We start from the raw sequence: 26,855 nt of genomic DNA on the forward strand, positions 1-26,855 counted from the left end.
AGGGCGGGGCCGGGCCGAGCGGTGCTGGGCGGTGCCGGCCGTCCCGGGCCGGACCCGGAGGAATTCCGGCGGAGCGGAGGAATGCGGGGCTCCCGCCGCCCGGGCCGCGGCGGGTGAGCGACAGCGCCCGCCGCCAACGGGGAGGCGCGGGGGGCCGGCGGGGCCGCCCCCGCCCGGAGCCCGCGGGGAGGGGGCGCGATCCGCGCGGGCCGGTGATCCACGCGTGCTTCCCGCGGGTGTTCCAGGGGTGTCCATGAGCCACGCGTGCTTCCCGCGGGCGTCCCATGGATGCTCGTGCTCCACGCGTGCTTCCTGCTGGTGTTCCAGGGGTGTCCGTGAGCCACGCATGCTTCCCGCCATGTCCCGTCTGCTCCACACGTGCTCCCTGAGGGTGTTGCAGAGGTGTCTGTGATCCATGCGTGCTCCCCGTGGGTGTTCCAGGGGTGCCCTGGGTCCACGCGTGCTCCCCGTGGGCGCTGCATGGTTGCCGGTGCTCCGCATGTGCTCCCGTGGGGTTTGCGTGGGTGCCTGTGCACCATCTGTGCTCCCGTGGGCGCTGCTTGTGCCGGGTCCTGCCAGTGCCTGGGGTTCCTCCAGGAGCAGCCCAGAGAGTACAGGCCTGGGCTTGCTGCTGAGTTTTAGCACAACTTCACCATTTCAGCAAATATCACCAGAAAAATTAGGTTTTTCCCCCATGCAAATCCCAGAACTGCCGTCGGCCTCTGCTCCCGCTGCTCCAGCACTGGTTCTCCCAGCCCAGCTGGATTTCGTAGCAGGTCTGGGCTGCACCGTCCCAAAAACCCGCCGGGGCTGCGGGCAGCCGCGGCTGGACCCTGTACTTATCCCATTAGGACACACAGCAGCCTCCCATTGAGGTTTCCTGGGGCGGTCTGCCTGCCTGGCCGCACCGGGATGTGAGATCCAGGACAGAATGTGAGGTCTGTGCCGAGATGTGCGGTCCATGCCCGGGGTGGAGACACTCAGCACCGGCCCTTTGTTGCGGCATCACCGGAGAGCACATCCAGCTGCCGGGACACTGTCCTGCCAGCATGCCACACCAGTCCGGCAGCTCCGGCTCTCCTTCCGGAGCTGTTCCTGCTTTGCTGGCGCCGGATCCAGGCTGTAATCCTCGCTGGAGCTGCTGGGGTGCAGCTGAGTACCCCAACCCCAGCACCGGGGAGAGTCTTGGAGGCTCTCAGATTATGTCATCAGATGACCTCATGCAGATGACATCATGCGAATAACATGTAGATGTCTTCCCTTCATTGTGGTGCGCTGGCAGAGGTGCCTGCAGAGCCAAGCTGGGACAAGGTGCCGGTGGCTGAGCAGTGGGCTGTGGTCCTCATTGGGGACCTCACTGATGTCTTCATTGGGGATCTGGCTGGAGCCATCACTTGGCTGCTTACTGGGGACCTGGCTGGGGACATTGCCAGAGTGTTCCCTGAGGACCTGGCTAGGCTCCATTCCAGGGATCTTGTCACTCAGCGTGCTGCTCCCCTAAGCCAGGGACCGTGCCCCTGCCACCCCTTCCCTCCAGCCACCTACTGCAGTCCCCACCTGACCCCTCCTGTCTCCTGCAGGTCCCTGGCTGCAGGACGGTGATGGCCATGTCCTAGGGGAGCCCTGCCATGAGCCAAAGCGGGGCGTCTCGCCTGGCCGGCTCCCCGCCGCTGCCGGGGGGCTCGCTCCTGGCCCTGCTGGCCCCCGAGCCCTCCCCATCCCCTCCCAGCGGGACACCCTCGCCCGGGCCCCCGCCGGCGTTGCTGGAAGGGGACTGGGAAGGGCGGGAGGAGCTGCGGCTGCGGGAGCTGGAGGAGGCGCGGGCGCGGGCGGCCCAGATGGAGAAGACGATGCGCTGGTGGTCGGACTGCACGGCCAACTGGCGTGAGAAATGGAGCAAGGTGCGAGCCGAGCGCAACCGGGCGCGCGAGGAGGTGCGGCAGCTGCGGCACCGGCTGGAGGCCCTCACCAAGGAGCTCGCCAGCCTCCGCCGCGACCGTGACCGCGACCGGCCGGACGAGCGCCCGCCACGGCCGCCGCCACAACCCAGCGCCGGCAGCTCACCCGCTGATGGAGCAGAGGGGGACGCTGGCCCTGAGCAAGAGCCTGTGCGGGATGTGGGGGCTGAGGTGCCCCAAAAAGCCAAGGTGAGAGTGCGGGGCTGCCCCGGGTGAGCAGGGCTGGCAGGGGAACAGGGGAGCTCCTCATCCTTGTCAGCTACCCATGTGTACCCCCAAATCACCACTGCCTGTCCTGTAAAGATGGGCAGTGTGGGGGGACCGCTCTTGGGGCAAGATTGGGAGGGTAAGATCCCACTCAGAGCAGTACAGGGTGTTCAGACCCCCCCTTGGATTAGTATGGGGGGTGTCAGACCCCTCCAAGCAGGATTTTTGGCTCAGACCCCTTTCTGAGCAGCATAGGATGGGCAGACACCTCTTGGAACAGCATTGGGGGCATCAGACTCCTCAGAGCAGTGTCATGAGGAGGTCCAGAGCCCTCATAGCCCCATGCAGCGAGATCACCTTGGCACTGGCACCAGTCCCTTTCCTGGGGCTTTCCCTTTGGAGGCACTAGGCAAAAATCACTGTGCCAGTACAGGGGATGGTGGCATTGGCAGTGCTGGTGGCATCTCCCAGCCATGGCTCAAATGTTAGGGTGTCCATATGGGCTTCTGGCAGAGGTTTGTGCTGAAGGAAGGAGGAGGAGGAAGAAGGGGACACCAGAACCACCTCAGGGATGCTCCCAGCTGCTCCAGCCATCCCTCCTCTGCTGCTGTTGGCTCTGTCACAGCACAGAAGTCACTGCTTGGGGTGCAATGCCGTGACAGTTCAGTCCACCTGACAGCACAGCTGCCAAGTGACAAATCTGAAACTAATGTGAGCATCCCCCGCGGGCTCCACACTTGGTCCCCAGGGACACCCTGTCCCCCGGAAACCCCTGTGGCTCATTTACTGTGTGCTCAGAGCACCTGGTAGAAGGTCACCCACGTGGCAGTCCTGGATGAGATCAGTGTCATAAATTGGTTTTAAATGTTTGGATACCAAATTTCCAGCACAGCAGGGAGCTGGCAGCAGAGTGTGGTCATGTATGGTAGCTCCCCTCCATGAATAGGGCAAGTCCCTCTCCATCAGCCTGAGGGGATCCCTGGGGAATGGAGAGAGAGAAGCTCTTGGTTATGGGGTGAGGGCTAGGTGCTGTAGGGGCTGGGAAGCCAGGGCTGCCCCCTCACCCTGTCCCCTGTGCTGGGCCACCCACGGCGCCACAGGAGCTGGAGCTGATGGAAAACATCTTGACGAGCAAGCAGGACGAGAGCTGGGAGCAGCGGGGCCCCCGGGCCTCCTTCAGCCGCCAGGAACGAAGCCGCCTGCTCTGGGAGGACGTCAGCGTCGTGGAGGAGGATGCCACCAAAGTCACTGCCCTGAAGCTGAGGCTGGATGAGTCCCAAAAAGTGCTGCTCAAGGAGCGGGAGTGAGTGCTTGGGGCATCATCCTTGCAGGGTGCCAGCTGATACCAGCCCGGTCCCCACTGGGATGGGATGTCCCATGGGGTCCTGCAGGCTGTCACCAGCATTGCCTCTCCCCAGGGACAAGCTGGCGCTCAGCAAGAACATTGAGAAGCTGGAGGGCGAGCTCAGCCAGTGGAAGATCAAGTACGAGGAGCTCAACAAGAACAAGCAGGAGGTGATGAAGCAGGTGAGCGAGGTGCCTGGGGAGCAGAGGTGCCCCAGGGGGTGGCCTGTCCCTCAGAGGGTGGCACATCCTGATGGACGTGGTGGCCCTCAGCCACTTCCCCAACTCCAGGTTGCTTGTTAAGGGTCTTCATTAGTGCTACGGATCCAACATTCACAGAGGTTGGGTGGCTGAGTGTGGGCAGGGCTCAGATGGAAGGTGGGTGCTCACAGCCCCCTTTGGGTGCCATGTCCCCCCACAGCTCAACATCCTGAAGGAGATTCATCAGGACGAGCTGGGGCGCATCTCCGAGGACCTGGAGGATGAGCTGGGGGCTCGCTCCAGCATGGACAAGAAACTGGCTGAACTGCGTGCAGAGGTGAGGCCGGACCCCAGTGTGGGGGCAGAGGGAGCAGCGAGGGGGTCCTGCTGCCCCCCAGCCACCCCGTGCCCCTGTCCCAGATGGAGCGGCTGCAGGCAGAGAACGCGGCTGAGTGGGGCCGGCGGGAGCGGCTGGAGACGGAGAAGCTCAACCTGGAGCGGGAGAACAAGAAGCTGCGGGCGCAGATTGAGGACCTGGAGGAGGTGCTGGCTCGCAAGCGGCGCCAGACAGCCAGTGCTCTGGACACTGACCTCAAAACCATCCAGGCTGAGCTCTTCGAGAAGAACAAGGTGCCATAGGGGTGGTGCTGTCCCCCTCCACCCCATCCCTAGCTGACTCTGTCATGGGGCTCAGCATCCCCAAGGACTCCCTCCAGCCCAAATTTTGCCACCACACTTGAAGGGATGGTGGTGACCCCGTCCTTGCTCCATCAGCTCCTGGGTCATGGGGTGGGGCAATGGGAGAGGTCCCTGGGGAGGGAGAAGGGGACACCCAGTGGTGGGGGTGGCTGTCCCACGCTCAGCCTGTGCCCCATACCCCCCACAGGAGCTGGCCGACCTGAAGCACATCCACACCAAGCTGAAGAAGCAGTACCAGGAGAAGATGGCTGAGCTGGCCCATGCCAACCGCCGCGTGGAGCAGCACGAGGGAGAGGTGAAGAAGCTGCGCCTGAGGGTGGAGGAGCTGAAGAAGGAGCTGGCCCAAGCTGAGGATGAGGTGGGAAAGCTCATGCTGGTGGAGAGGGTCAGGGAGAGCTGTTCTGCTCCCTCCACAGCTGCCAACAGCACCATCCCATCCCATCCCATCCCATCCCATCCCACAGCTGGATGAGGCCCACAACCAGACGCGGAAGCTGCAGCGGTCGCTGGACGAGCAGACAGAGCAGAGCGAGAGCTTCCAGGTGCAGCTGGAGCATCTGCAGTCCCGGTGAGCAGGGGCTGGGTGAGCCACATAGGGACCAGCAAGGATGGCATGATGTTCTCCTTGCCACCATCCCTCAACCAGCATCCGCCTGGTTGAACTCTTGGCTAAGCATGGCCAAAGTGCCTCCCACACCTTCGGAAGGGGCACAGCCATCCTCTGAGCAGTCTTCACCCCACTGTGAGCTGGGTGGCATTCACCTCCCAGTTAAACCAGCATAAGACTGCCCAGAGACCAGCACAGCCCAGTTTTATGCTGCTTAGGGTTGCACCCACCAGTACCCAGGGCCAGGGCAGGCTCCTAGCATCCCCACATCAGTTTGGGGAGGTGGGAGCTGAGTTTTCTTGCCCTCAAAACTTTCCCCAGCGCTGCTTTGCCTCTCCAGCAGTAAAGAGCTGAAATGGCTGTGGGATCGATGCTGCGGCTCCGGGAGGCGCAGGGGGGTGGTTTATAATCGTCCTTTATTTTATTGGGACATCTGCATTAAATCATGGAAGCATAATGGAGGATTCATCACCCCCCCCCCCCAGACTCCCTGTGCACTCAACCCTAAATAATTCATGCTTTCCAGTAAAGTGTAGTGGACTGGTCGGATCTCACTGGATCCTGGGCCTTTGGATTTCAAATTTGATTCATAAATTTTCCTTGATGAATTTTCACGCAAGAGCAAGTGGGGAGCTACAACCACCGCAGGCTCCTGGGAATGGGGACTCCTGGGGTTTTTGGGGGTTCCTCATTTTAGGGCGATGACACCTCCCTGCTCTGCACTCCTGTCTGGGTCTGTGCTGCCCAGCCCTGGAGGGGTTTAGCCTGTGCCCCACTTGTGCTGAGCACCATCCACAGCCCCCTGGCCCCATGCCAGAGTGTTGGCCCCAGGCTGGGGGGGCTCATCCTGCACCCAGAGCTTAGTGAGCACTGCAGGAAGGAGTCTCCCCAGGGTGCAGTCATGCTGTAGGGGTGCAGGGGGATGGGCTCAGCTTCAGGGCCCCCCCAGGGCCGTGCTGCTGCCCCCACCCCAGCAGCTGTTCCTCGCAGGCTGCGGCGGCAGCAGAGCACTCCACTTTTTGGCAAGATGCGCAGCACCCGCTTCGGCCCTGACGACGCTGGGGACGGCACCAGTGACCCTGACGAGGACGAGGACCTGCAGATACAGGTGCCCTAGAGCCCAGGGCCAGTGCCACCACCGCAGGACGTCCCACATCAGTCCTCTGCATTCAAGTGCATGTTGCCACAGGGCCCAGCTGTGCAGTGATCCTTGTATAGATGGGGAAACTGAGGCATGGAGCAGTGGGGAGAAATTTGCCCAGGGGTGCTCCAAACTCACTGCCTCTTGGATGGTGTTGGATGCCCCTTCAGCCACTGGCATCTCCCAGAACACTGATGTGGCCACCAAAGCCAGCATCGCTGAGGAGCCCAGGAGGAGGAGGCACAGGCAGAGAGAGGCACCAAGCCTGGCAGCCAAAAACTGCCCACTTCTTTTTATATATATTATATATATGTATGTATTTGTATATGATTTTTTATTATAAATACAGAGCCCAGATGGGCCCAGGCTCTGGTGGTGGTGTGAGCTGCTGGTCTGTCCCCACACAGGAGTGAGGGTGGGGAGGGGACACTCGGGGAGAATCAGCATTTCTTCACCAGCCATGCACGGGTCTGAATGTCACCCACTGGCATCCCTATCCCCATGCCTGGTGTGGGGCTAAAGCCTGTCCCTGGGCCTGTGCAGTGAAAGGTGTTCCCCCAGAGCTGCTCACCCTGGGGAGGTGCTGAGCCAGGGCTGCAGAGGTGCTCACCTGTGGGTGCTGATCATCCCAGCACAGCCCCTTCAGCCCAGCCCCCCAGTGCAGGGCCTTGGGGGCTTTGGAGGCGCTCAGACACAACCTTATTAAAAATTAATATTTCAATGAGCTAATCCCCTCGCTCTGCCTTTTAATTGATTGGATAAAAGCGCAGCTCTTTGCTGCTCATGGCGTTTTTTAATGCCCTTTTATTTCCAGCGATTATTCATATTTTTATGGCCCAACAAGTGAGGCTGCAGGGGTGGGGGTGCCTGGGGGCAGTTTTAGTGAGAGGCCTGGAAACCACTTTGGGGGGCATAGAGGGGGGAATGGAGACACACCTGAGCTGAGGGACAGACAAGAGGCTGCTGCCGCCGCCCGTCAGTCGCTGCGGGGTGTTCACTCTGAAGCCTAGTGATGGAAACCTCTTTCCAGGGCGGCCGGTTGTGCCTCTGGTTGGGCAGCCCGGGGGTGGAGGGGGGGTACCGGGGCGGGGGCGGGCCCTGGAGAGGCGGGGCCGGGCGGGGCGGGGCCGGGCGGGGCCGAGCGGCTCCGGGGCTCGCAGGACGCGGAGGCTCCGGCGGGTCCGCTCGCACCGGGAGGCCGGGTAAGGCGGGGGAACCGGCGGGGGAACGGGGGCGGGCGGAGAGGGTGACACAGGACGGGGCTTGACCGAGGTTTGGGTTGACAAGTGTCGGGGGCAAGCGGGCGGGGGGTGACAGCGCCGGGAGGGATGTGCCGGTGGGAGCCCTGCGGGTGATGGGTGGTGAGGGGTTGGGGGCCGCCAGGTGTGGGAGTGCCGAGGTGACAGGTCGGGGGTAGGGGGCAGGAGGCATCTCCGAGCATCTCTGAGTTCCCTTGGGGTGTTCATGTGCGTGGGGTGGGGTGACGGGGATGGGGAAATGGGGGGGATATTCCCCTCAGAGGCGAGCGCTGCCCCCGGCCTCTGTCAGGATAGCGGGAGGTCCCCAAGGTGCTGTCCCAGTCCTCTGGGTGCTGGGCTTTGGGGAGTAGGGCGTCACTGGCATGGAGGAGCATCCCCGGGGATGGCCCTGTTCTGTTTCCTGGGTTACTGCCTTCTGCCTGGGACTTCTCCAGCTGGGAGAGGAACCTGGTCCCCACCTGGTCCCACCGGTTGGGGCTGGGGGAACCAGCAGGGACCAGGCTGAGCGAGGCCGAGCTCATGGTAGGACTGGAGAGAGGCTGGGTTACACCAGGGGGTGTAAGCTTGGAAGCCGGGGTCCCTCTGGCAGCTGGTGCTGGCCGAAACACCCCACACCAGAGCTGGCCTGGCCAACAGGAGGTCGTTACCGCTGGACCGTACTGGTGCCCGGCCACCGGGGCCATGTTGCTGCCCAAGCGAGCAGCCTGGGAGGAAGGAGGTGATGGAGGTGCGAGAGGTGATGGAGACCTGCGGGCGAGGTCTGGTGTGGGTGTCCCCTCGGACACATGTTGGAGATGGTGGCAGGGGACCGACCACTTGTCTGTGCCATCCTGGCTCCACTGTCCTGGCAGGGGTTAACACCGGACTGTTCCACTCGGATGGTTCAGGCAGCGAAAGGAGGAGGAAGAGGAGGAGGAGGAGGAGGAGGGGAAGGAGGAGGAGGAGGACGACGAGGAGGAGGGGGAGGAGGACGAGGAAGATGTCACCCGTCGGTCTGTCATTTCTCTTTTTCAGCCAGCATGGGGGACACTGCTAGCACTAAGCTGGGCCGGTGGTGAGACAGGAGGGGTACGGAGGAAGAGGATGGAGGGGGGGGGGCGAAAGTGAAGGCAGCCCCCCCCTCCCAAAATATCCCCTACCCTATCGAGCCATCGCCATGGCGACGAATTTTAACGACATCATCAAGCAGGGCTATGTGAGGATGAAGAGCAAGAAGCTGGGGGTGAGTGGGGATCTTGGGGAATGGGGGAGTGTGGGGGAGAACACCCATGGATTTGGGGTGCTGGTTTCCCTGTGAGGTGACGTGGCCAGGTACCTCTTGCGGCATCCTGTGCCCCTGTTTTGGGGTTGAATAAGCAGCATTTTGGGGGCTGTGGTGGCAGAGGAGTGGGGGATGGCAGGGAGAGGCCACTTGTTGGTACCCAAATCACCCAGCAGCCCCAGGGGTCCAGCTCCTGCACCGGCCGGATCCTGCACCGAGTAACACCCGTTCACCTGTCCCAGGTCACCCAGGGTGTGGGGGATATTCCTGAGCCCTCCCTTACCCCCGTGCCTCAGTTTCCCTGCACACACAGTTTGGCATCGGGGATGCTCCTCACCGGCAGAGGTTGGAGCTGCTGGGTGCAAATTAGGGTGGTGTGGGACTGCAGCACCCATAGGTGGGGGGTCAGGGGGTTTGGTCGCCCATCTCCATGGCTTGGAGCCGGCAGCAACGAGCATGCTGGGTAATTTCATGCTAATTAGGGAGAACAAAGAGGGAGCGGGCTCGAGTGGGGGGGACATGCCCGGGGACGGTGGCCCCACCACCCTCAGAAGCAGGGGCTGTAGGAGAGGGGACGGGGAAATGCCAGAACAGCGGTCCCCTTGAGAGCTTTGTCTGTGTTCATTAATTAAGCTCTGTAATTAGCACTGGCGGGGGGTGGGGGCAGATGATGGCAGCCTCGGCATATCCCTATCGCCAGCATCGCCTCCTGTCCCCAGGCCAGCAGGGTCAGCAGAACCAGGCACGGGTCCTGGGGATGGGGACAGGGGGACGTGGGGATGTGGTGGGGACAGGGACCCCCAGGGGCCCCGAGCAGCCGCCGCTGTCTGTCCGGCAGATCTACCGCCGGTGCTGGCTGGTCTTCCGCAAATCCTCCAGCAAAGGGCCCCAGCGCCTGGAGAAGTACCCGGATGAGAAGTCGGCGTGCCTGCGTGGGTGCCCCAAGGTGAGGGGCTGCGCTGGAGGGGTGCTGGGGTGCTGCCCGCTGCTCGCGGACCCGTGCCAGAGCAGGTCCTTCTTTGCCGAAACTTGCTGGGTGGCTGTCCCCATGCGCTCCGGAGGGGGATGCAGCTGGCTCTGGGTGCAGCAGGGAACAGGGGCTGGGTGCAGCGGGTGACAGGGTCTGGGAGCAGCAGCTGGGGTCTGGGTGCAGCCCTCGGTGACCCCTTAACTCCTCTGTAGGTCACCGAGATCAGCAATGTCAAGTGCATCACGCGGCTGCCCAAGGAGACCAAGAGACAGGCGGTGGCCATCGTTTTCACCGACGACTCCGCCCGGACCTTCACCTGCGACTCAGGTACGGGGCAGCGCCCAGGGAAGCTGGGCTGGGGGTGCTGGGTGGGGCACCCCGGCGTGGCCAGGGTCGCCCAGGGGCTGCCGTGGTGTCTTGCAGAGCTGGAGGCGGAGGAGTGGTACAAGACGCTGTCGGTGGAGTGCCTGGGCGCCCGCCTGAACGACATCAGCCTGGGGGAGCCCGACCTGCTGGCGCCCGGCGTGCAGTGCGAGCAGACGGGTGAGCGCGGCGGCGAGTGCTCGCCCGGGGCTCCGCCTCGCTGCACCCCCCGCAGATTATTTTATTTTCTATTTTTTTCCTGTCTCCAGACCGGTTCAACGTGTTCCTCCTCCCCTGCCCCAACCTGGACGTTTATGGCGAGTGCAAGCTGCAGATCACCCACGAAAACATCTACCTCTGGGACACGCACAACCCCCGGGTGAAGCTGGTCTCCTGGCCCCTCTGCTCCCTGCGCCGCTACGGCCGCGACGCCACCCGCTTCACCTTCGAGGCTGGACGGTGAGAAGTCACCCTTGCTGGGACAGGGATCACCACTGTGTGCCTTCGTCCAGCTTGGTGCTCCAGGCAGTGGCATTGCTGGCATCATCACAGGCTGGCCTGAGGCTGGGGTGGTGGCCTTAGCCTGTACAGTGTGCCCGTGGCAGGGGGGGCTTGGAGCTAGTTCTGGTCCCAGCTCAACACCATGAAGGGACATAGGAACAGCTCTAACAGTGTGGGAGCTGTACCAGCTGCCACCTGGGGTGGGGTTTTTTTTATCATCCCTTGGCTTGAAGACCCTGGTGACATCCTGTGCCACATCCCCGTAGGATGTGCGACGCAGGAGAAGGTCTCTACACCTTCCAGACGCAGGAGGGCGAGCAGATCTACCAGCGCGTGCACAGCGCCACTTTGGCCATCGCTGAGCAGCACAAGAGGGTCCTGCTGGAGATGGAGAAGAATGTCAGGGTGAGCTCCAGCCTACGCTAACGGGGGGACACAGCTGGGGGAGACTCCAGGGGCCCTGTGTCACCCTCCTCCCCCCTCTCATCCACTGCAGCTGCTGAACAAGGGCACTGAGCACTTCTCCTACCCCTGCACCCCCACGACCATGCTGCCCCGCAGTGCCTACTGGCACCACATCACCGGCTCCCAGAACATGGCCGAGTCCTCCAGCTATGCCGGTGAGTGTCCCCACCCCACCCCGAGGAGCTGCTGCTCCCCCAGCCCCTGGAGCTTTCCCCACCAGGTGAACCCATCCTCTGCTTTGTCCCCAGGAGAGGCGTATGCAGGTGCCCAGGCCAGCTCGGACACCGACCTCCTCAACAGGTTCATCTTGCTGAAGCCAAAGTCCTCCAAAAGTGACAAGCCTGAAGGCAGGGAGCCCACATCGTCCCCGTGAGCTGGTGTAGGGGGACTGTGGCAGCGGTCCCCTTTTTCTTCTCCAAGGGGTGGCAAGGATGAAGGCAGCCACCCCTCAGAATCCCCAGGAGACCGAGCTGGGGCACCTCCGTGCCAAGACCTTGGGAAGCAGGCACTGGCTCACGCCCTGGTCTGGCGTTAGTGGAGGCGATGGCTGGCTCAGCCTCAACTGACTTCAAATATATATTGAATATCCATATTGTAAGAGATATTTCCTTCTCACATGAATGCAAATGTGGTGGCTGCTGAAGAGCCCTTGGGCAGATGTCCAGAGGTTTTTGACTCTCGGGGATCCAGCTGGGAGGTGAAGAGAGTTGGGGGGGTCAAGAAATTCGGAGTCTTCTGCATGGCAGGAAGGCTGGAGCATCATTCTGCCATGGCCATGGAGCAGCATTGGAGGATGCAGCTGTGCCAGGCTGATGGTGCAGGGTCCCACCCCCCTATGAAGAGTGGGGTGTTCCTGAGGACACCCTGCCACCCCTGAGCTGATTTTTGCACTTCAAGCTATTTAAACACTCGCTGTAGAATTGAGATGTCTCAGGAGAAACTGGTTTTCCTTCCAGGGGGGTTGGCTGGGGTGAGCGGCCGGGCAGAGCTGAGCTCCCCGGCTTCTCCCACCCAAACACTCCTCACTCCTCCCACAGCTGTGTCCCCCTGCCGTGCCCCCAGTTTATCTGCTGGTGGGCAACCATGGGACTGGTTTTGGCCAGTAGCATCTGTCTCTCAAGGGGCAGCTTTGTGGATACGAGAAGCCCCAGGGCAGAGAAACCCATGCTGATGAGGAGAGAGCCACATTCCTCTGTGCATTCCCATAGCCCTCACTCCCTCCTCACCCACTGGGGTTGGAACTGGGCTTCATGTGCTGAACTTAAAAGCAATTGATTTTTTTCTAGTTCTCCTATTTATTGACCTCCTTTAGAAGGGCTATCTTTTTATTGCCGTGCAAACCTTGGTGTTTCTTTGGAGTCCTCTTCCGTCTGGGTTGGATGCTTGGTGGTTTTATTTCTGCCCTTTAAAGCTCCAGGTCCATGTGTTGGGCACAGGGAGTGTCGTGATGTGGGAATCTGTGGTCTGTAAATACTGTGTTTCAGGGTGGTGTAGCTTGTGGCTGAGGGGACATGGGGACAGAGAAAGGCTGCTCCTCGCAGCATGGCTGGGCACAGAGGGGCTCTGGGACCCCAGCACTGCCCAGCAGTGTGTCCCCCCTGGGGTGAGAGGTGGAACTTGCTCTTTTTCTGGCTACGCACCTCATCTGGAAAAGATTTAACATTTGTTACCAAAAATGTTTGGGTTTTCTGTTTTTTAAGGAGTTGCTCAATGAATAAACAACCCTTATCCACATCCACCCTTCCTGTTTGTCTGTTCCATCCAAGCGCGCTCGGGAAGCGCAAGTGGGAGTAGTGCCTGCCAGAGAGAAAAATGCTGATGGGGGGAGATTTCCTGAGGTTCCTGGCAGCAGGCTTGGCTCAGGGCTTTGTTCTGCCTCCAGCCATGGCCAGGACATTTCAAGTGAAGCCCTAAAACCACTGGGAGAGGAAGAAGGGTGGAGCGAGTTGCCACTCTCCATCAAACAACCCGGAGTGGAACAGCATGCCAGCAGCCCACTGTCACCCTTGCCTCCAGCTCCCCGGAGCTCCGGGGATGTGCCAGGGCGGTGGTGGCTCCAAGTCTCCACGTGAAGGTGTTTCAAGGCACACCATCTCCCAGCTCTCCCAGAGCTGTGCCAGGTAAGTTATCCATGCCATGACTGCCTGGCAGCACTGGCCTCAAGGTAAGACAGCCACGCCAGCCAGCGCAGTGACCCCTCCAGGGACGGGGACACGGGGACCCATGCTGCAGCCAGCTCTGCCATGGGAAGGAAATGGAAGCAGCAGCCTGGAGAGGAAGGCAATGCTGACATGGGCTGCTCTCCCCAGCTCAGCATGACCCTGTCACTACTCCCTGAACTATCCCCATCCACAGCGGGATGAGCACAGGGGCACACAGGCCTTCCCCTCCCTCCCAGCCTCCATGGTACAGGAGCTGCGGGTCTCTCCAGGAAAGTGTCACCAATAAGCTCATCCCAAGCCATGCTGGGCACTGATGGAGGGGAGGAGGAGGGGTGACAAAGGCCATTGCTGGAGCCTTTCAGCCACTGCCAGGGGGGTCAGGGCATGGGATCTGCACCAAGCTCTAGCCCAGCATACACTGGGGGCTGTGGGCACAAAGAAAGGTATCAGCCAGAGGCCATTACTGACAGACCCCGTGCCACCCAGCTCCTCAGAGAAAGGTTATACAGCACAGGGGTGGAGCCTGTTCCTGAGGAGTCTGTAAGTACAGCTTCACCTGCCTGGCCCAGCTGAGCTCCCCTACAGTGCTGCCTTCTGCAGCAACTCACCCACCCCAGCCTCAAACATCTGCTTTAAAAGCAAGCCCGGATCAATGAACGACGGGCTGCCTGCAGGAGGGGTGCTGCTCTCCTCAGGAGATAATGTCACAAGCAGCAATCAGCATCAGTGAGCAATGCTCCCTCCAAAGCAGATCTCATTAAGTTAATGTCTATTGGAGAGAAGTAAATGATGTGACATCTCCTCCAGCAGCCTCGGATGAGCTTTCAGGGATGACAGAAAAATGTGGGGGTAAGGCTTTATTCAGCACAGTAAAAAATGGACATGTAAATAAAGCAGGGTTGTGTAACAAAGGTACACGCCTCCCGATCCCAAACACCACATGGCCAAAATCCAGCACCAGAACCAAAACTCTGGGATCACTTAGAAACAAAGCCTGCCCCAGCTAAGATGCTCACTGACTGATTCCCTTCCTGTTTTACCCTACACATCACAATGGCTTTCCCTGGGAAGGAAGGCCAGGGAAGAGGCGTCACCAACCAGGTGCTGGGCCAGGAAAGGCAGAGGGAGATGGTGGGGAGGTAAAAGCCTCTCCCTAGATCTCAGCCAGGCATCACTCACAGCTCAGCACTCTCTTGCAAGGAGCCACCTCAGTTGATAGTGAGGACGTCACTCTGGATCTCGTGGCTCAGCTGTGTCTGGAGATCGCTCAGTTTCTTCTTGAGGCCGGACAGTGCAGACAGGACGATGGTCTCGGGGCGCAGAGAACCGCAGGACTCCACGTTGTAATAAAACCTGAGGTTACAATGCAAGGGGTTAAGTCACCATCTGCTCTGCAAGGAGGTGCACATTATTTCAGCCATCCATGCCCACAGCAGGGAGATCTGCCTGGAATCCCAACCATCATCATCATCATCATCATCATCATTCACCTCCCAAGCAGGGTACAGCCAGTGCTGCCCCTCTACAACCATCACACCAACACTCACAACTTCATGGGCTGTAAGAGCACTTCTGATATTGATTTCTGTTCAGCACTGTGACCTGCGAGCCACCACAGAGCCCCAGGCCAGGGACTAGGGCTGGCTGAGGCACTTTTGCAGTGTAAGTAACACCAGCAATCAAGAGCGTGAGACACACACAGGTGAATGAATACCTTAAGCCAGGATATTTCCCCCACAGGCCTCACACTCCACCGAGTGTGCACCACCCTACCTGGCAACACAAACTCAGGAGTACTGTCTAGTATCTCCCAGAGGGGAAAACCTGCCAGACCTGGGCATATCACCACTTAACACCAACTCCTGCCCTGCTTTTCAGGGAATGTCAGCTCCCTGGTCTGGCAATTTCAGCACAAAGTAGACACTCCTCTATTAATGAGAGCCCGTGAGATGCACCCAGCCAGTCACGCCATCTTCCAGCTGCAGCACTGCATTCAGCTCCCTACCTTTCTGGCTTCCCATTGGGGTCATAGGGAGCCTGAGCATCCTCGTCATCGATCTCCGAGTACTCACTCTTGGGCCTGGAATCAGAGAGCAGGAGAGGTTAGCACAGAGCCCCTGCTCCAGCCTGGCCCCACAGAGCCCAGGCACTCAGTTTGGCCCCAGAGAGCAAGCTCTGAGGCTCACATCCAGCACACAACAGGGTGGTTATCAAACATCAAGTTACAGAAAAGAGCTGTCTCACATTGCTCTTTCTGGCTCCTCATTAATGCCACAGAGTAATCCAGCAGCACTGCAAGAAGAGGATCAGCCCTGCTATGCCCAAACTCATCAAGCCCTGTACTGTGGCTCATAAACCACCTACACTGGTACAAACAATCTGGCAGATGCTCACAGTGAAGGGATATCAATTCCTGAAGGGACTGTGTTTATGGAGCCTAGATGCTTTTATGGAGTAATGGACCTTGGGTTATCTTTTCTTTCTACTTTCCACTGGGCCAGGAAAGCAATGGAATACTCCAGTACTCAAGTCTGTGAAGCCCAGTTGGCTTGAACCCAGCAGGAAAAAAACCTCAGACATCAGCTGCATCAATGAGCTCCATCCTGATGTCCTGTGCCTCCACTCCTCTACCAAAATCACTGCAATACCTGTGTGTCACATCTTTCTACCTGCTGCATCCCTTGGTTTATAGAGCACCACACCAGAGAGACTGTGTGGAACCCCTTAATCCGTGTAAGAAAACCCAGAGCCTTGAGCTGTCTGAGAAGCCAGCACAGAAAATCCTGTACCTACCAAGGTCTCCCACTGGCCTTCCTCTGCCCTTCTGCAATGCCCAGAAACACTGATCCCAGCACCCTGTAATCAGCTGCCTGAAATAAAACTGTATTTTTCAAACAAACCCTCTGCCTTTACAAACCACTGAGAGAGATGAAGTGTTAATTAATGGAGTTGGGATTTCTTGTTACTTGCAGAACCACCCATGACCAAAACAGTGCAGAGGTTTCCACCACCCTGACAGCTGTTTGGAGAGTCTAGCTGTATGCCAGTGTTCTGCCAACAGCCTCAAAAAGCAACTACCATGAAAAACTAAACCAAAAATCATAGCTAGCCTTGGACAGCAGAAGCCTTTGGCTCTGTATTGTGTTCACAGGGAGTCAGATGAACTTGGAAAGAGAGACATATCATCAAGAACTGGCAGCTCCAATATCAAACCTCTTGTGGGATTTTTCCAACTTTTACATATATTTTGTCTAGAACTTCTCAAAAACTGTTTCCTGGTGTCCTGTTGTATGCCACACCAGGCTCCTGAGCCTGCAACCCATCAATGCTTACAGCAGCACATCCACTACCCTGCCCGGTCCCTGCTCTCTGCCTCTCTCTGCCTTGCCTGAAGCACCTGGTTCCTCGCTATGCTCCTGGCTCCAGCGTGCTCAGTGGCAGGATGTCTGCCACGTGATCACTGGGATACAGAGCCAGGAGCAGCTCAGGTACCTGTTCATGAAAAGTGATGATGGATAAAGGCCTTGCCCATCGAAAGCAGGGCAGCAGGTTTCCAAATGTAAACTCACGTCACTTTTGGATGAGAAGCAGCATGCAACTTGTGCAGAATGGTATTTCAGAGGAGAGGAAAGGGCCAGAGAGGGAAACCCCGCCAAAGCTCAGGCTCCAGGAGTGAGGAGATGTATGGGTTAAATCAGAGCCATACTGGGCTTCCTTAAGCCAGGCTGAAAAATCAGCCTTGCAACCCAACCTTCCACTCTTTGCTCTCATAGCAGCTTCTTTCTTCTCATATGGATCTGTTCCTTCCTCAGACCTTACCTGACCTACAAAACACTTGCACAGGGAAGATCAGCAACAAGTGGTGAAAAGGGGCATAAAAGCAAGGTAAACCAGCAGTGATGGTACGTGAGGGAGGACAAGAGATGACCACAAACCAGTCCACCTTGTGTGCAGCTGCAAACAAGTGACTGGCCTTGCTACCCAAACCCAGGAGCCGAGTCTGTGCAAGGGGATGTGGCAGGCACGCTCCCCATCACTTACTGACCCAAATTATCCCCAGGGCTGAAGAGTAAGTTGTTGGCTGCTGGAAAATCTTTCCCAGTCCCTGCAGACAGACACCAGGACATACCACTCCTCTGGTTTGGGGTACACCGTGTGCCTCAGAGCGTTGTCGGGGTCGTACTCGAAGGCCACGCCGGCCGTGGGGTTCCACTTGGCGTGTTCCTTGCCAAAGCCCTTCTTGGCATAGGCTCGCAGCCGCAGCTCCTGCCCCTTGCGCAGCTTCACGATCAGGATGTCTGGAAAAGCACACACTGGTTTGAGAAGGCTGCAGAGGAGAAATGAGCGTGCAGGATCACACTGCAGCAAAAGCAGATTTTTGGTGTCCAGGAAGATGTCACCAGCATCCAGGGTTTGCTTGGATTTTAGAGGGGCTCAGCTGTGTCCCCAGAGCAGCTAAGTAAAAAGGAGCTGCACAGGCCCCCAGGGAACAGCCAACATCACATCATTTCACTTCTTTGCTGTCTGTAAGCTCTCACAAGGAGAGACAGAAGCACCCTCTGACTTTAGTTCTGGGACAATCTGTAAGTGGCATTAAGACAAAACACTACCCCACTGATGCAGTGACACCAGCAGCTCAGAAGTATCCGATTTATGGCTGCCTTATGGTTGCACAGCTAGTAAAGGAAGAATGAGTTCAAAGAACCTGAGAGAAAAGTTAATTTCCTCCACCAGCTCTTATTCCCAGTGACCCACCACTCACCATCCTGCTCCACGTAGTCATTGGGGTCATTGTCTCTGCTCCGAGATGTCACCTGCAGCAGCAGAACAAAAGCAAGCAAATTATGACAAGATCAGCTTGGATGAGTGCTCCAGCCCTGCACAGCACATCTGCTCAGTTCCCAAAGTCACTCCCACAGCTGCCGTAGATGACACACAGCACTCAGAGCACCTCAGCCAAAGGCAAGTAACAGACAGCAGGCTCCAGATGGGCTTTACCCAGGCAGACACCGTCACCAGCAGGAGCAGCCTCAGGTTGTGGTGACATCTGGATCCACCTCAACAGTGTATTAGAACATTCTCTGTAAGTCCCTTTGCATCTGTCCCACTTTGGCACCACCAACCCTCCCCAAGATGACTGCACAGGAGCTGTTTGGCAGCACTGCCCTGGCCCAGGCTCCTCACACTCTGCCATGCTGAGAGCCAAGAACCAGCAAGCCAGAGGCCTGTCAAGGGGCAGCCAAGGATTTTGGGATGAGGGTTGCAGGATGAGGCCATACTGCTCTGCACCCCATCAGACAGCAAGTGAAAGACAACACAGCAGAGATGAGGAGGACACTGGCACACACGCTGCTTCTGCAGCTATTCCTGCTTTGCTCTCCCACTACAGTTTAAGTGGAGCTTTGGGCGATGTGAAACATGCTCAGAGGCCTTGCTGTGTCTACATTCCATGTGTTTGCTACCCTGCCTCAGCAGGAACGCAGAGCAGGACGCGCAGCGGGACGGCACCAACCGGAATGACGCGGGGGTTGTTGGAGATGAGGTCGCGGGATGTGACGTGCCGAGTCTGGTCCTCGTTGCAGCGGACATCCAGCGTGAACTCCACGGAGCACTCCGGGCAGAACTCGTCACACGTGCAGTCCTGGGACACACACATGGGTTCTCCATGCAAGAAACTGCCAGAGCTTTCCATCAGATCAAACACGCACCACCCTCAAAAATTATTCCCCCCAGCATTTCGCCTGACTCACTCTGGAATATTGCATCTTATCCACAATGTCATCGCTGGTGAGTGGGATGAGACCTGTGGGAAGCAGGAAATCAGAGGAATGTCTGAGTGAGACCACAAGAGCCCCTAACTCTCCTGCAAAGACAGTGGAGGAACAGCACCTGACAAAGGTGCTTCAGCATCTCTGGACTGATTTTGCCCACAACCCACCTTCATCTTCCTCCCCACCCCAGCACTCACCCAGTCTGTGTGCAATGAATTCATCGTGGAGCACGGAGGAGTTGGCATCTATCTGGACCCAGTCAATGGCTGCAGAGAAGAGAAAGTCACAAGCTGAGAAATACTCATGTGGGGAAAAGCCAGCCTGTGAGGTCACAGAAAACATTACAGAGACTGCAGAGACACACCGAGGCAGCATCTGCAGGGCACAGTGCTGCCCGAGCACGGGTAAGGAGAGCCAAAAGCAGCGGGGAGGTGCGGGAGAACACGGAGGGGAAGTCATGGGAGCCACAGGGAGGGCAGTCTAAGGGACTGAGACCACAGGCAAGCAAAAGGCCTCACCTATGATGGGGACTTCTGCGATGAACACTCTTCGAATGGAATTTGCCACCCTGACGGAGGGAAACACCCGTGTTTAGGCATGAGGGAGCGTGGGGCTGCGGGCCCGCACAGACGCCGGCCAGAGCTTCTGCGGGGCTTTGCCTCAAGAGACCCTCCCGGAGGCGCCCTCGGGGAGGCCGGGCCCGTGGGGCCGCTCCCGGGGCCTCCCGCGGCCGCTTCACCCCCGGGCCCGCCCGCCCCGGCCCGGCTCCGCGGCGGTGCTCACGCCAGGTCCGTGTTCTCGATGATGAACTTGACGTTCTCGTCCGTCAGCTCGGTGATGCGCACGGTGGGCTGGTTGGCATACGGCATGGCTGCCCCGCCCCGCCCCGATCCCGGCCCCGATCCCGCTCCCGATCCCGGCCCCGATCCCGCCGCCCGGAGCGCCCGCCCGGTCCGTCCCCACCCCGCTCCCCCCGGCCCCGGTGCGCCCGCAAAAAGAGTCCGTGCCAGGCTGAGTACAACTTTATTGGTGCCGGGGAAGGGCCGGGCGCGGCTCCTCCGGTGCTCGCCACCGCCGTCGCCACCGCCGCCGCCTCACCGGCGCTGGTTCAGCCCCGCCAGGTTCTTGATCTGTGGGCACAGGGAGAACGGGGTTTAGTGCTGCTGTCCCGGGGCGGCCGCCGGAGCAGGTGCCGAGGGGAGGCCCCTGTGCTGCGAGCAGTGATGCGGGGGGCGAGAGGCATCACTGTGGTCTGGGGACAGGCAAGGATCAAACTGGATCCACCTCCGGCCACCCCTCTGACCGGAACCTGCACTCCCGGTCAGTAGGTTTCAGCTTGGGTTTATTTCTGCGGCCATGCAGACCTCGGCAGTGAATTTACGCTCACTCATTCATCTTGCAGAGACCTGCAGAACTCAGCACGCCTGGACAGTGCTACCCTCGGGACACCCTGGACGTGGGAGGTTCGGGATGTGTTCCCCTAATAGTTATGTATTGGGATGATTCTGCCCTAAAGCCATCTGACTACAACCCAGCCCGCTTCAGAATCCATCCAGTTCCTCCCGTTTATCTGTGCAGTGGATCTGCTGCAGGGACAGACCAAACCTCGGCAATGGGAGATATCCCAGACCCGAGAGCATCGTGTGGATGTAAAACAGAGCCCGGGATTTCTCTAGTGGAGGATCCTTTTGGCATATGCAGGTATGAAAGAGGAGAGACGCTAAATTTCACCATAACTGCAGGGGGAAGGAGGTGGGAGAAATTATTGAGAAGTGCTTCATCAGTAAAAATAATTTCTAATTTATGTTCCAGCCTGTTTGTCTTGTCCTGATACAAGGTAAATGTATTTCTGGTAACAAGGAAATCACTTTGTTGCTAAATGCGATGGGAGTTGTCCAAAAATAGAATCACAGCGAGGCCCTGAAGCCCGTCAAAAGTCACTCCTGGGCACACAAAGAGCTATTTCCCAGAGGAAGTGCAGTTCCCTCTGCATGGACAGAAAGCAGTCCAGGACACTACCAAGAAGTGAATGAATTCTTGGAAGGGCACTGGGGTCAAATGAAACAGCCTGAGGAAGTCACCCTGCTGGCTCAGGGACAGGTGCCACCTCCCAAGTATCCATGGGGCCACTGACCCTCTGTCAAGATTTCCAGCACAGGGCCTGGCAGAGGGAGAGATCTTGTGACAAGCAAGGGAGGACAGTTGTATTTATTCTGGTCACCTCTCTCATCCCTAAAGCTCACCCTGCAGCTTCTGACGTACTTTCCTTATGCTCTATTACAAGTTATTTCACCACAAAACAGTGAACTAACGCCAAACTACCCAGGAAATCACCCTTAAGTAAATCTAAGTTATGAAAGACGATTGTTTTTCCATGTTGTCCTCTAGATTTGGGAGGAAAACACATGATGACATTCAGAAGCAATTCTGCTCTCACAGCCCAGCTGGTTTCAGCATTACTTACAGTAACTGCAGCTCCCATCAGACCCTGGACAACGGCTTCTCCAGTGGATTGTACCTGGGAGACACAGGGAGAACACGACCTTTTGCTTCCTGCAGTTGCACTTGTGGCCCCCAAACACACAGATGGAACGGACAACAAACGTATTTGCTACAGAAAGGTGCTGACAGCACCACAGACAAGTGACAGCCGCAGATAGGACACATGGAAGGGGTTTCCTGGGATGTCTCCTAACCATTGGGACAGTCTGACAAAGAGGGCAGCTACATGTCATTTTACTAAAAAACACATAATAGTTTATTGATTGTGAACTGACAGCAACAAGGGTGTCTCTCAGCAGATGTGGGATCTGCAGGATGGAAAAGCCAGGTGTGCCCACATATATCCTTGGGGAGAAGGGATTTGCTGCATGCACACTTGTCCCTAAGGTTACCTGACTGGCAGTATTGCTCATGGTCATGGCATCAGCTACTCTGTTTTCCAGGAAGCGCCAAGTATCCTCGAAGTCAGGGGACGAGTCCTGCATCATCACCAGCTCAGTGGTGTTGTAGATGCCAGTGAGCACAGCCCGGCGAGTGTACCAGTTAAACTGCAGGGGCACAGGAGGACAGAGACAAAGCTGTGATCTGAATGCACATCAAGAGTGCAGCTATCAGAGAACAGCAAGGGAAAATCACACACCCACAGCACGTTCCTTCCCCATACAGGCGAAGTTGCCATAGGCAGCTGGATCTCTCAGGGCCTGTGACAAAACTCTTTCTGTTCTCTTTGTGCTCCTAAAAACCCACGTGAAGGAGTCTCTGAGGCATGAGAATACTCTGCCTGGCTCCTGGTGTTGGGAAAAGGGACCTGCTGTGAGGACTTTAAATCCCTTTACTGGGAAAGAGGGAGCAGGCTCAGCATCACGGCTTGCCCGGAAAACTCATGTAACCAGTCAGAAGGTGCAAACAAAACACCAACATTAGAACCTCTTCTAATCCCTGCATCAGTGAGACTTTAGGAACAGCTCAGTGCAGACACTAGCTCCAACATGTTGATTTGACTTGCATAACACATAAGGGACTTTCAGTTCCTGAAGCAATTGTGTTCTTTCAGTTGTCTTCTGGTTTATTCCTTTAATTTTTCAGCCATCTTATTTATTTTTCACTGCAGTAGCTTCTCTTTTATACACAGATAAAAGAAGTTTATTAAAGTAGTTTGTTAAAATGGTTCATTTAGCTTTTTCCATCTCTCCCTACATCTATAAGAATTAAAGTAATTTATTAATTGCTATAATTAAGGTTATAATTTTCTTTTATTTCCTGCCAGAAAGATGAAAGCTTTAATAAGCTACTGGTATTTTTAGGTAGGTTCTTTAAAGGTTTTCAAGTCAAGTCTGTAAATGCTACTGCTGGTGGAAGAGAGCTGTTTGACAGACCCACTGCTCACTCACTGAAAACAGGATCAACTTCTTAGTCTCAAAATCTCAACAACTTTGTCTGTATCTTCAAAAACAAAAAGAAGAGCACTTAAGAGCCTAGGAAAGTAGGTCCTTTTAATTTGCACTAATCCCATTGGCAGTAATTTGCATTTATTCTCAGTGGCTCTTAAGAAATTAGACTGTAGTTTATAAAGACCCTTGGGTCCCTCTGCAATGTCTTCTTCACTCAACAAAGGAGCCATTTGCAGAGGGACTCAACCCCACTCCTACTTGAACCCATGATTTTGCTGAGGGGTAGAACCAGCTTGTCCCCAAAGCACAAGGACTCACATCTGTGGACTGGTCCCCAGCATAGTGCCAGATATCATCGATCATGCAGGTGAGGAGGTTGAGGCTCGAAGGGATGTTACGTGGGAGTAACAGGACACTCAGGGCCTGCAAAGGAAACACACACAGAAATAGGAGCCCAAGAGAGAAGGATGCAATTTAAGCAGACCAACAGTGCTCTGCTCTGTTATGTTTTCCCTGTTGCTGCTGACTTGCCTCCAGCTCCCAGTGACAAGTCCTCCCAGCTCTTTGCAGTCCTTACAAGCAACAGGATGTGCAGGGAACACACAGTGTGGCTGGCAAGTTCAGGCCTCACCCTGTACTGGAGCCGAAAGATCCCTGCTCAGTTCAGACATCCCTGTGCCTCTCTGGCATGGAAACATCTGAGGCTGAGCTGACTCATCCTGTGCTGTGCCCTTGTGGGTAGGGAGTCACATCTCTCATTTCTCTGAATTTGACTTTGAACTCAAGAGTGGCAACCAAGGGCAGAACAGCACCAGCCATAATGGCCCTGCTGGGATCCTGCAGCCTTTGAACATAATCACACAATGCCAGGAGAGACACAAACCACCCACATCCTTCACAAGGTAAATTATGCTAATCTGGAAGAACAACATGAAGCCTGTACTCTCTCTCTGTGCATGGGGTGCTGGATTCAGCTGCCCAGAGGCCAGCAGTGGTTCTGGACAGAGGCTGACCTCACAGCAATCTTTGCAGCCCAAGATTAGGAACTCTTTGCTTGTCACTGTGGCCACAATTCAATTCCTTTCCCACGCTGGGAAGAACGGCTTGAGAGTTAAATCTGTATTTTGAAGCATGGAGCCTTCTCAGTTCACAGCTCTACCCTCAGGCTGCCAGGGTTTTGTCAGTCAATGACAGTTTCCTGCAGCAAAGCAGTTCTGCATTTCCAGGTGTCAGGTGATCCCAGTGCAGCCACAGCAACGCTGCACAGAGCCTGACTTGCAGTGACACTGCAAATAGGACTGAGCAGAGACACAGGTTATACCCTGGGGATGCCAGATGGGTGGAGTGAACAACAGAGAGCTTTGCCTTTCCAGAACTGCGAGAAATAGTTGCTCTAAGGTCACCTTTAACTGCCTCCTTCCAAGGTTGCTCTCCTCTTGAAGGCTACTAATCATTTGAACCAGCCAGGGCTTCATTTACAACCTTGAACTAATCTGGTGGAGAGACTATGTTGAAAGTCACAGGGTGTTTAAAATACACACACGCAAAGGAGACAATGTTGGTATTACTTTTATACCTGGGGCCATTTCTCAATATATGGAATCAGCATCCTCAGTCTGGCTTCCACAGCATGCCTCAAGAATTCATCTATAGGCTTCTTCCTGGGTAAGGAAAAAAATAATTAGGAAGCACATCCAAGTTAAATTCAATTCTGATCTTGAAAGATCAATCTCCACCTGGCTTAGCATTAGATAAGCAAAGTGTTATATATCCTTCATGCCTTTGGTTCTAGTCTGTATCTGGGAAAATGGCTTTATTTGGGTAGACTACACTTTTAACTTATCTGTGTCCCAGGTGGCCTCTCTGTCTACGCAGTTCCCAAAATCTGCAAAGGAAGACATTTGTTCACACCTAGTACTCACTCTGCTTCACCCAGCTGCACTAGTTTCTGCTCTTTCTCCAGCAGCTTGGACAATTTGGTGTTGCACTCAGACACAAAGTGCAGGATCAGTTCACTGCCATCACTGTGAAACATCCCTGCTGCAGCAACAGAGAGGCCCAGGGTCTGTAGAGAAGAAGGGAGAAGCACAGACCAGGTCAGACACTGCTAAGAGGGATCCAGCTAGAAAAAGTTTCATTAATTTTGTGGAAGACATTATGTGAATTTAAACAAAACAACGCTGCATTAAAAAGCACTTCCTACATGTTTTCCTCTCTTTAGGATCACTACTCTACCTCATGCCTTAGTCTAACTCTGAGGGGGTTATCTGTAGCAGCTGGGTTTCATTCCGGCCCAGTAGCATTTGCTGACTTAGGTGCATCGCCCAAGAGTATGTGGGGGAAGCATGCAGGCCTGGCTGTCTCTGCACTTCAGCTCCATCCAGTTTTCAACTGGTTTGTTGCTTCTCTCCCCACATACCTTGGCTCCCTCTGCAATGGCCTCTGCAGTCCAGCCATGTTCAGGCACAAACTCCAGCGCCGCTGTGAGGATTCGATGCTGCAGCTGCTCCTCGCTCTCATAGTCCTCAGACTCCTGGCCGCCCTGGCCAGTGTAACTATGAGAAGGTATTGTTACAGTGAGGGGAATGTCACCACCAAACATCAGAACCCTGGACTCTGCCACTCACTCACTGACACCAGGCACATTTTGAGACATGCTTAGTATAAATCTGGCCTCCTCCAGTAAAATCCTTCCCTGTCCAGAAAAACGATTCTTAACGCACCTTTGCTGTGAGAGAAGAGAAAAATAAGGGAAGGAGGGCTCAATGCAGATGCCTACACAGAGACCAATCAGCCCCACATTCCCCCTCCTTTACAGAAAACTAAACTACAACCTTTTCTAACACGGGCATATGGTCAACATATTGTCCCTATTTTTTTAGATTTACACAAAAATCCAGAAGCAAAGACATACCCTTTGCAGACAAGAAAGCTTCCCTCTTGAAAGCAAGTCCCATACTGTTTCCATGGTGGAATTTGCACTGTCACAGCAAACCAGCTCTCTAGCTGCTACAGTCTGGGGCTCCTTAACTCTGGATCTTGTTGTCTTCAAGTTTCAGATGCGAGTTTCAGGAAAGCAAAAGCCCTCCAATCCCTCTGCCCATGGGACAGTGCCAGAAGGAGCTGGTGAGTTACCTGGGGCGAGGGCCCTGGGGTTCCTCTTCAGGCTGGTGCCCAGCTGGAGGCGAATCAAAGCGCTGCTGAGAGGAAGATGTCAATGGCTCCTTCCTGTGCTCGTCGGATGATCTCCTCAGCGTAGCCGAGGCCTGGAGAGCACGGAGTGGTGGGTAGTGCTGGCACCTGACCACTGCAAGGGAAACCAAGAGTCAGCATCTCCTTCCCACACCAGGACACACAGAAAATTCAGGTGGAGAGTTGTGGTGAACACAGCTGAAAAGAACAGAAATTCGTAGAGCCTTTTTTTACGCTTCTGATTAGTGCCAGTCTCAGCTGAGCTCATGTCTACGTGAAAAAAAATAAAGCAAAAATGTTTTGTGAGGGAAAGAACAGTGAAAATGGCATGTATTGCAAATAGTTTCCCAATCTTGGACTGGAAACCAGGCACCCAAACATGCCCTGTCCCCTTTTTAGCCCTGATTAAGGGGTTAGGTGGAAGGCACTGACCTCCGAGCAGGGGCCAAGAGGCAAGTCCTACTCGGGAGCCGAACAGCCGTGACAGACACCACATCGTAATCACTGACCGATTACTCAACGACACCCTGGGGGGAACTTTTAATTTAGCCGCTGGTTTTTGGGTTCGTTGGTTTGTTGGTTTTTTTTTTAACAAATTTCGTTTCACGGCCGACGCTTTTAAAGAAAAATACCACCCAGCAACCTCTCCTTCAAACCCACCCGCTCGGCGCCCGCCGCGGTTCCCTCACAGCCCTCGTGCCCTTCACCTCACCTTACCTTACCCCGCCCCGCCCCGCCCCGATCATCGGGGCGCGCGCACGGGGGGCGCGCACGGGAGCGCGCACGGGAGCGCGCACGGGAGCGCGCCCCCCCCTTCCCTCCCCGCCCCGCGCCCCCGGCGCGCCCCCCGCCCCTCACCCG

General features: G+C 56.5%; 4 protein-coding genes across 6 annotated transcripts; 2 read left to right on the forward strand and 2 right to left on the reverse strand.

The window, feature by feature from the left end:
• Positions 1–21: 21 nt before the first annotated feature.
• Positions 22–6,529, forward strand: CCDC102A (coiled-coil domain containing 102A). Of its 2 annotated transcripts, XM_042027195.1 has the most exons (9): positions 22–113; positions 1,581–2,147; positions 3,266–3,468; positions 3,584–3,692; positions 3,931–4,047; positions 4,131–4,340; positions 4,597–4,767; positions 4,874–4,977; positions 6,007–6,529. In XM_042027195.1, exons 2-9 carry the CDS (start codon positions 1,629–1,631, stop codon positions 6,131–6,133), a joined length of 1,560 nt encoding a protein of 519 aa, XP_041883129.1. In that variant the 5' UTR covers positions 22–113; positions 1,581–1,628; the 3' UTR covers positions 6,134–6,529. The 2 variants fall into 2 exon arrangements, with proteins under 2 accessions (XP_041883129.1, XP_041883128.1); XM_042027194.1 differs by lacking the exon at positions 22–113 and having other exon boundaries at positions 176–2,147.
• A 748-nt stretch (positions 6,530–7,277) lies between these two features.
• Positions 7,278–12,710, forward strand: DOK4 (docking protein 4). 2 transcript variants are annotated; one of them, XM_042027197.1, is made up of 9 exons: positions 7,278–7,359; positions 8,431–8,638; positions 9,516–9,623; positions 9,860–9,974; positions 10,071–10,190; positions 10,280–10,469; positions 10,778–10,916; positions 11,008–11,131; positions 11,225–12,710. In XM_042027197.1, the coding sequence occupies exons 2-9, from the start codon at positions 8,573–8,575 to the stop codon at positions 11,347–11,349; spliced, it is 987 nt and encodes a 328-aa protein (XP_041883131.1). In that variant the 5' UTR covers positions 7,278–7,359; positions 8,431–8,572; the 3' UTR covers positions 11,350–12,710. The 2 variants fall into 2 exon arrangements, with proteins under 2 accessions (XP_041883131.1, XP_041883132.1); XM_042027198.1 differs by lacking the exon at positions 9,516–9,623.
• Positions 12,711–13,980: 1,270 nt separating this feature from the next.
• Positions 13,981–19,886, reverse strand: POLR2C (RNA polymerase II subunit C). Its single transcript, XM_042027200.1, has 9 exons — positions 19,693–19,886; positions 19,428–19,477; positions 19,107–19,175; positions 18,889–18,941; positions 18,651–18,779; positions 17,901–17,952; positions 17,268–17,436; positions 15,144–15,218; positions 13,981–14,491 (listed from the first exon to the last, which is right to left on the reverse strand). The coding sequence occupies exons 1-9, from the start codon at positions 19,776–19,778 to the stop codon at positions 14,347–14,349; spliced, it is 828 nt and encodes a 275-aa protein (XP_041883134.1). The 5' UTR covers positions 19,779–19,886; the 3' UTR covers positions 13,981–14,346.
• A 30-nt stretch (positions 19,887–19,916) lies between these two features.
• COQ9 (coenzyme Q9) lies at positions 19,917–26,505 on the reverse strand. Its single transcript, XM_042027199.1, has 9 exons — positions 26,427–26,505; positions 25,938–26,109; positions 25,222–25,357; positions 24,725–24,867; positions 24,379–24,463; positions 23,121–23,225; positions 21,804–21,959; positions 21,374–21,427; positions 19,917–20,039 (listed from the first exon to the last, which is right to left on the reverse strand). The coding sequence occupies exons 1-9, from the start codon at positions 26,488–26,490 to the stop codon at positions 20,004–20,006; spliced, it is 951 nt and encodes a 316-aa protein (XP_041883133.1). The 5' UTR covers positions 26,491–26,505; the 3' UTR covers positions 19,917–20,003.
• Positions 26,506–26,855: the final 350 nt, after the last annotated feature.

Source organism: Corvus kubaryi, unplaced genomic scaffold (assembly GCF_017639235.1).
Source record: "Corvus kubaryi isolate FWS band 111438036 unplaced genomic scaffold, C.kubaryi_AGA036_p1.0 37300, whole genome shotgun sequence".
Classification (NCBI taxonomy): Eukaryota; Metazoa; Chordata; class Aves; order Passeriformes; family Corvidae; genus Corvus; species Corvus kubaryi.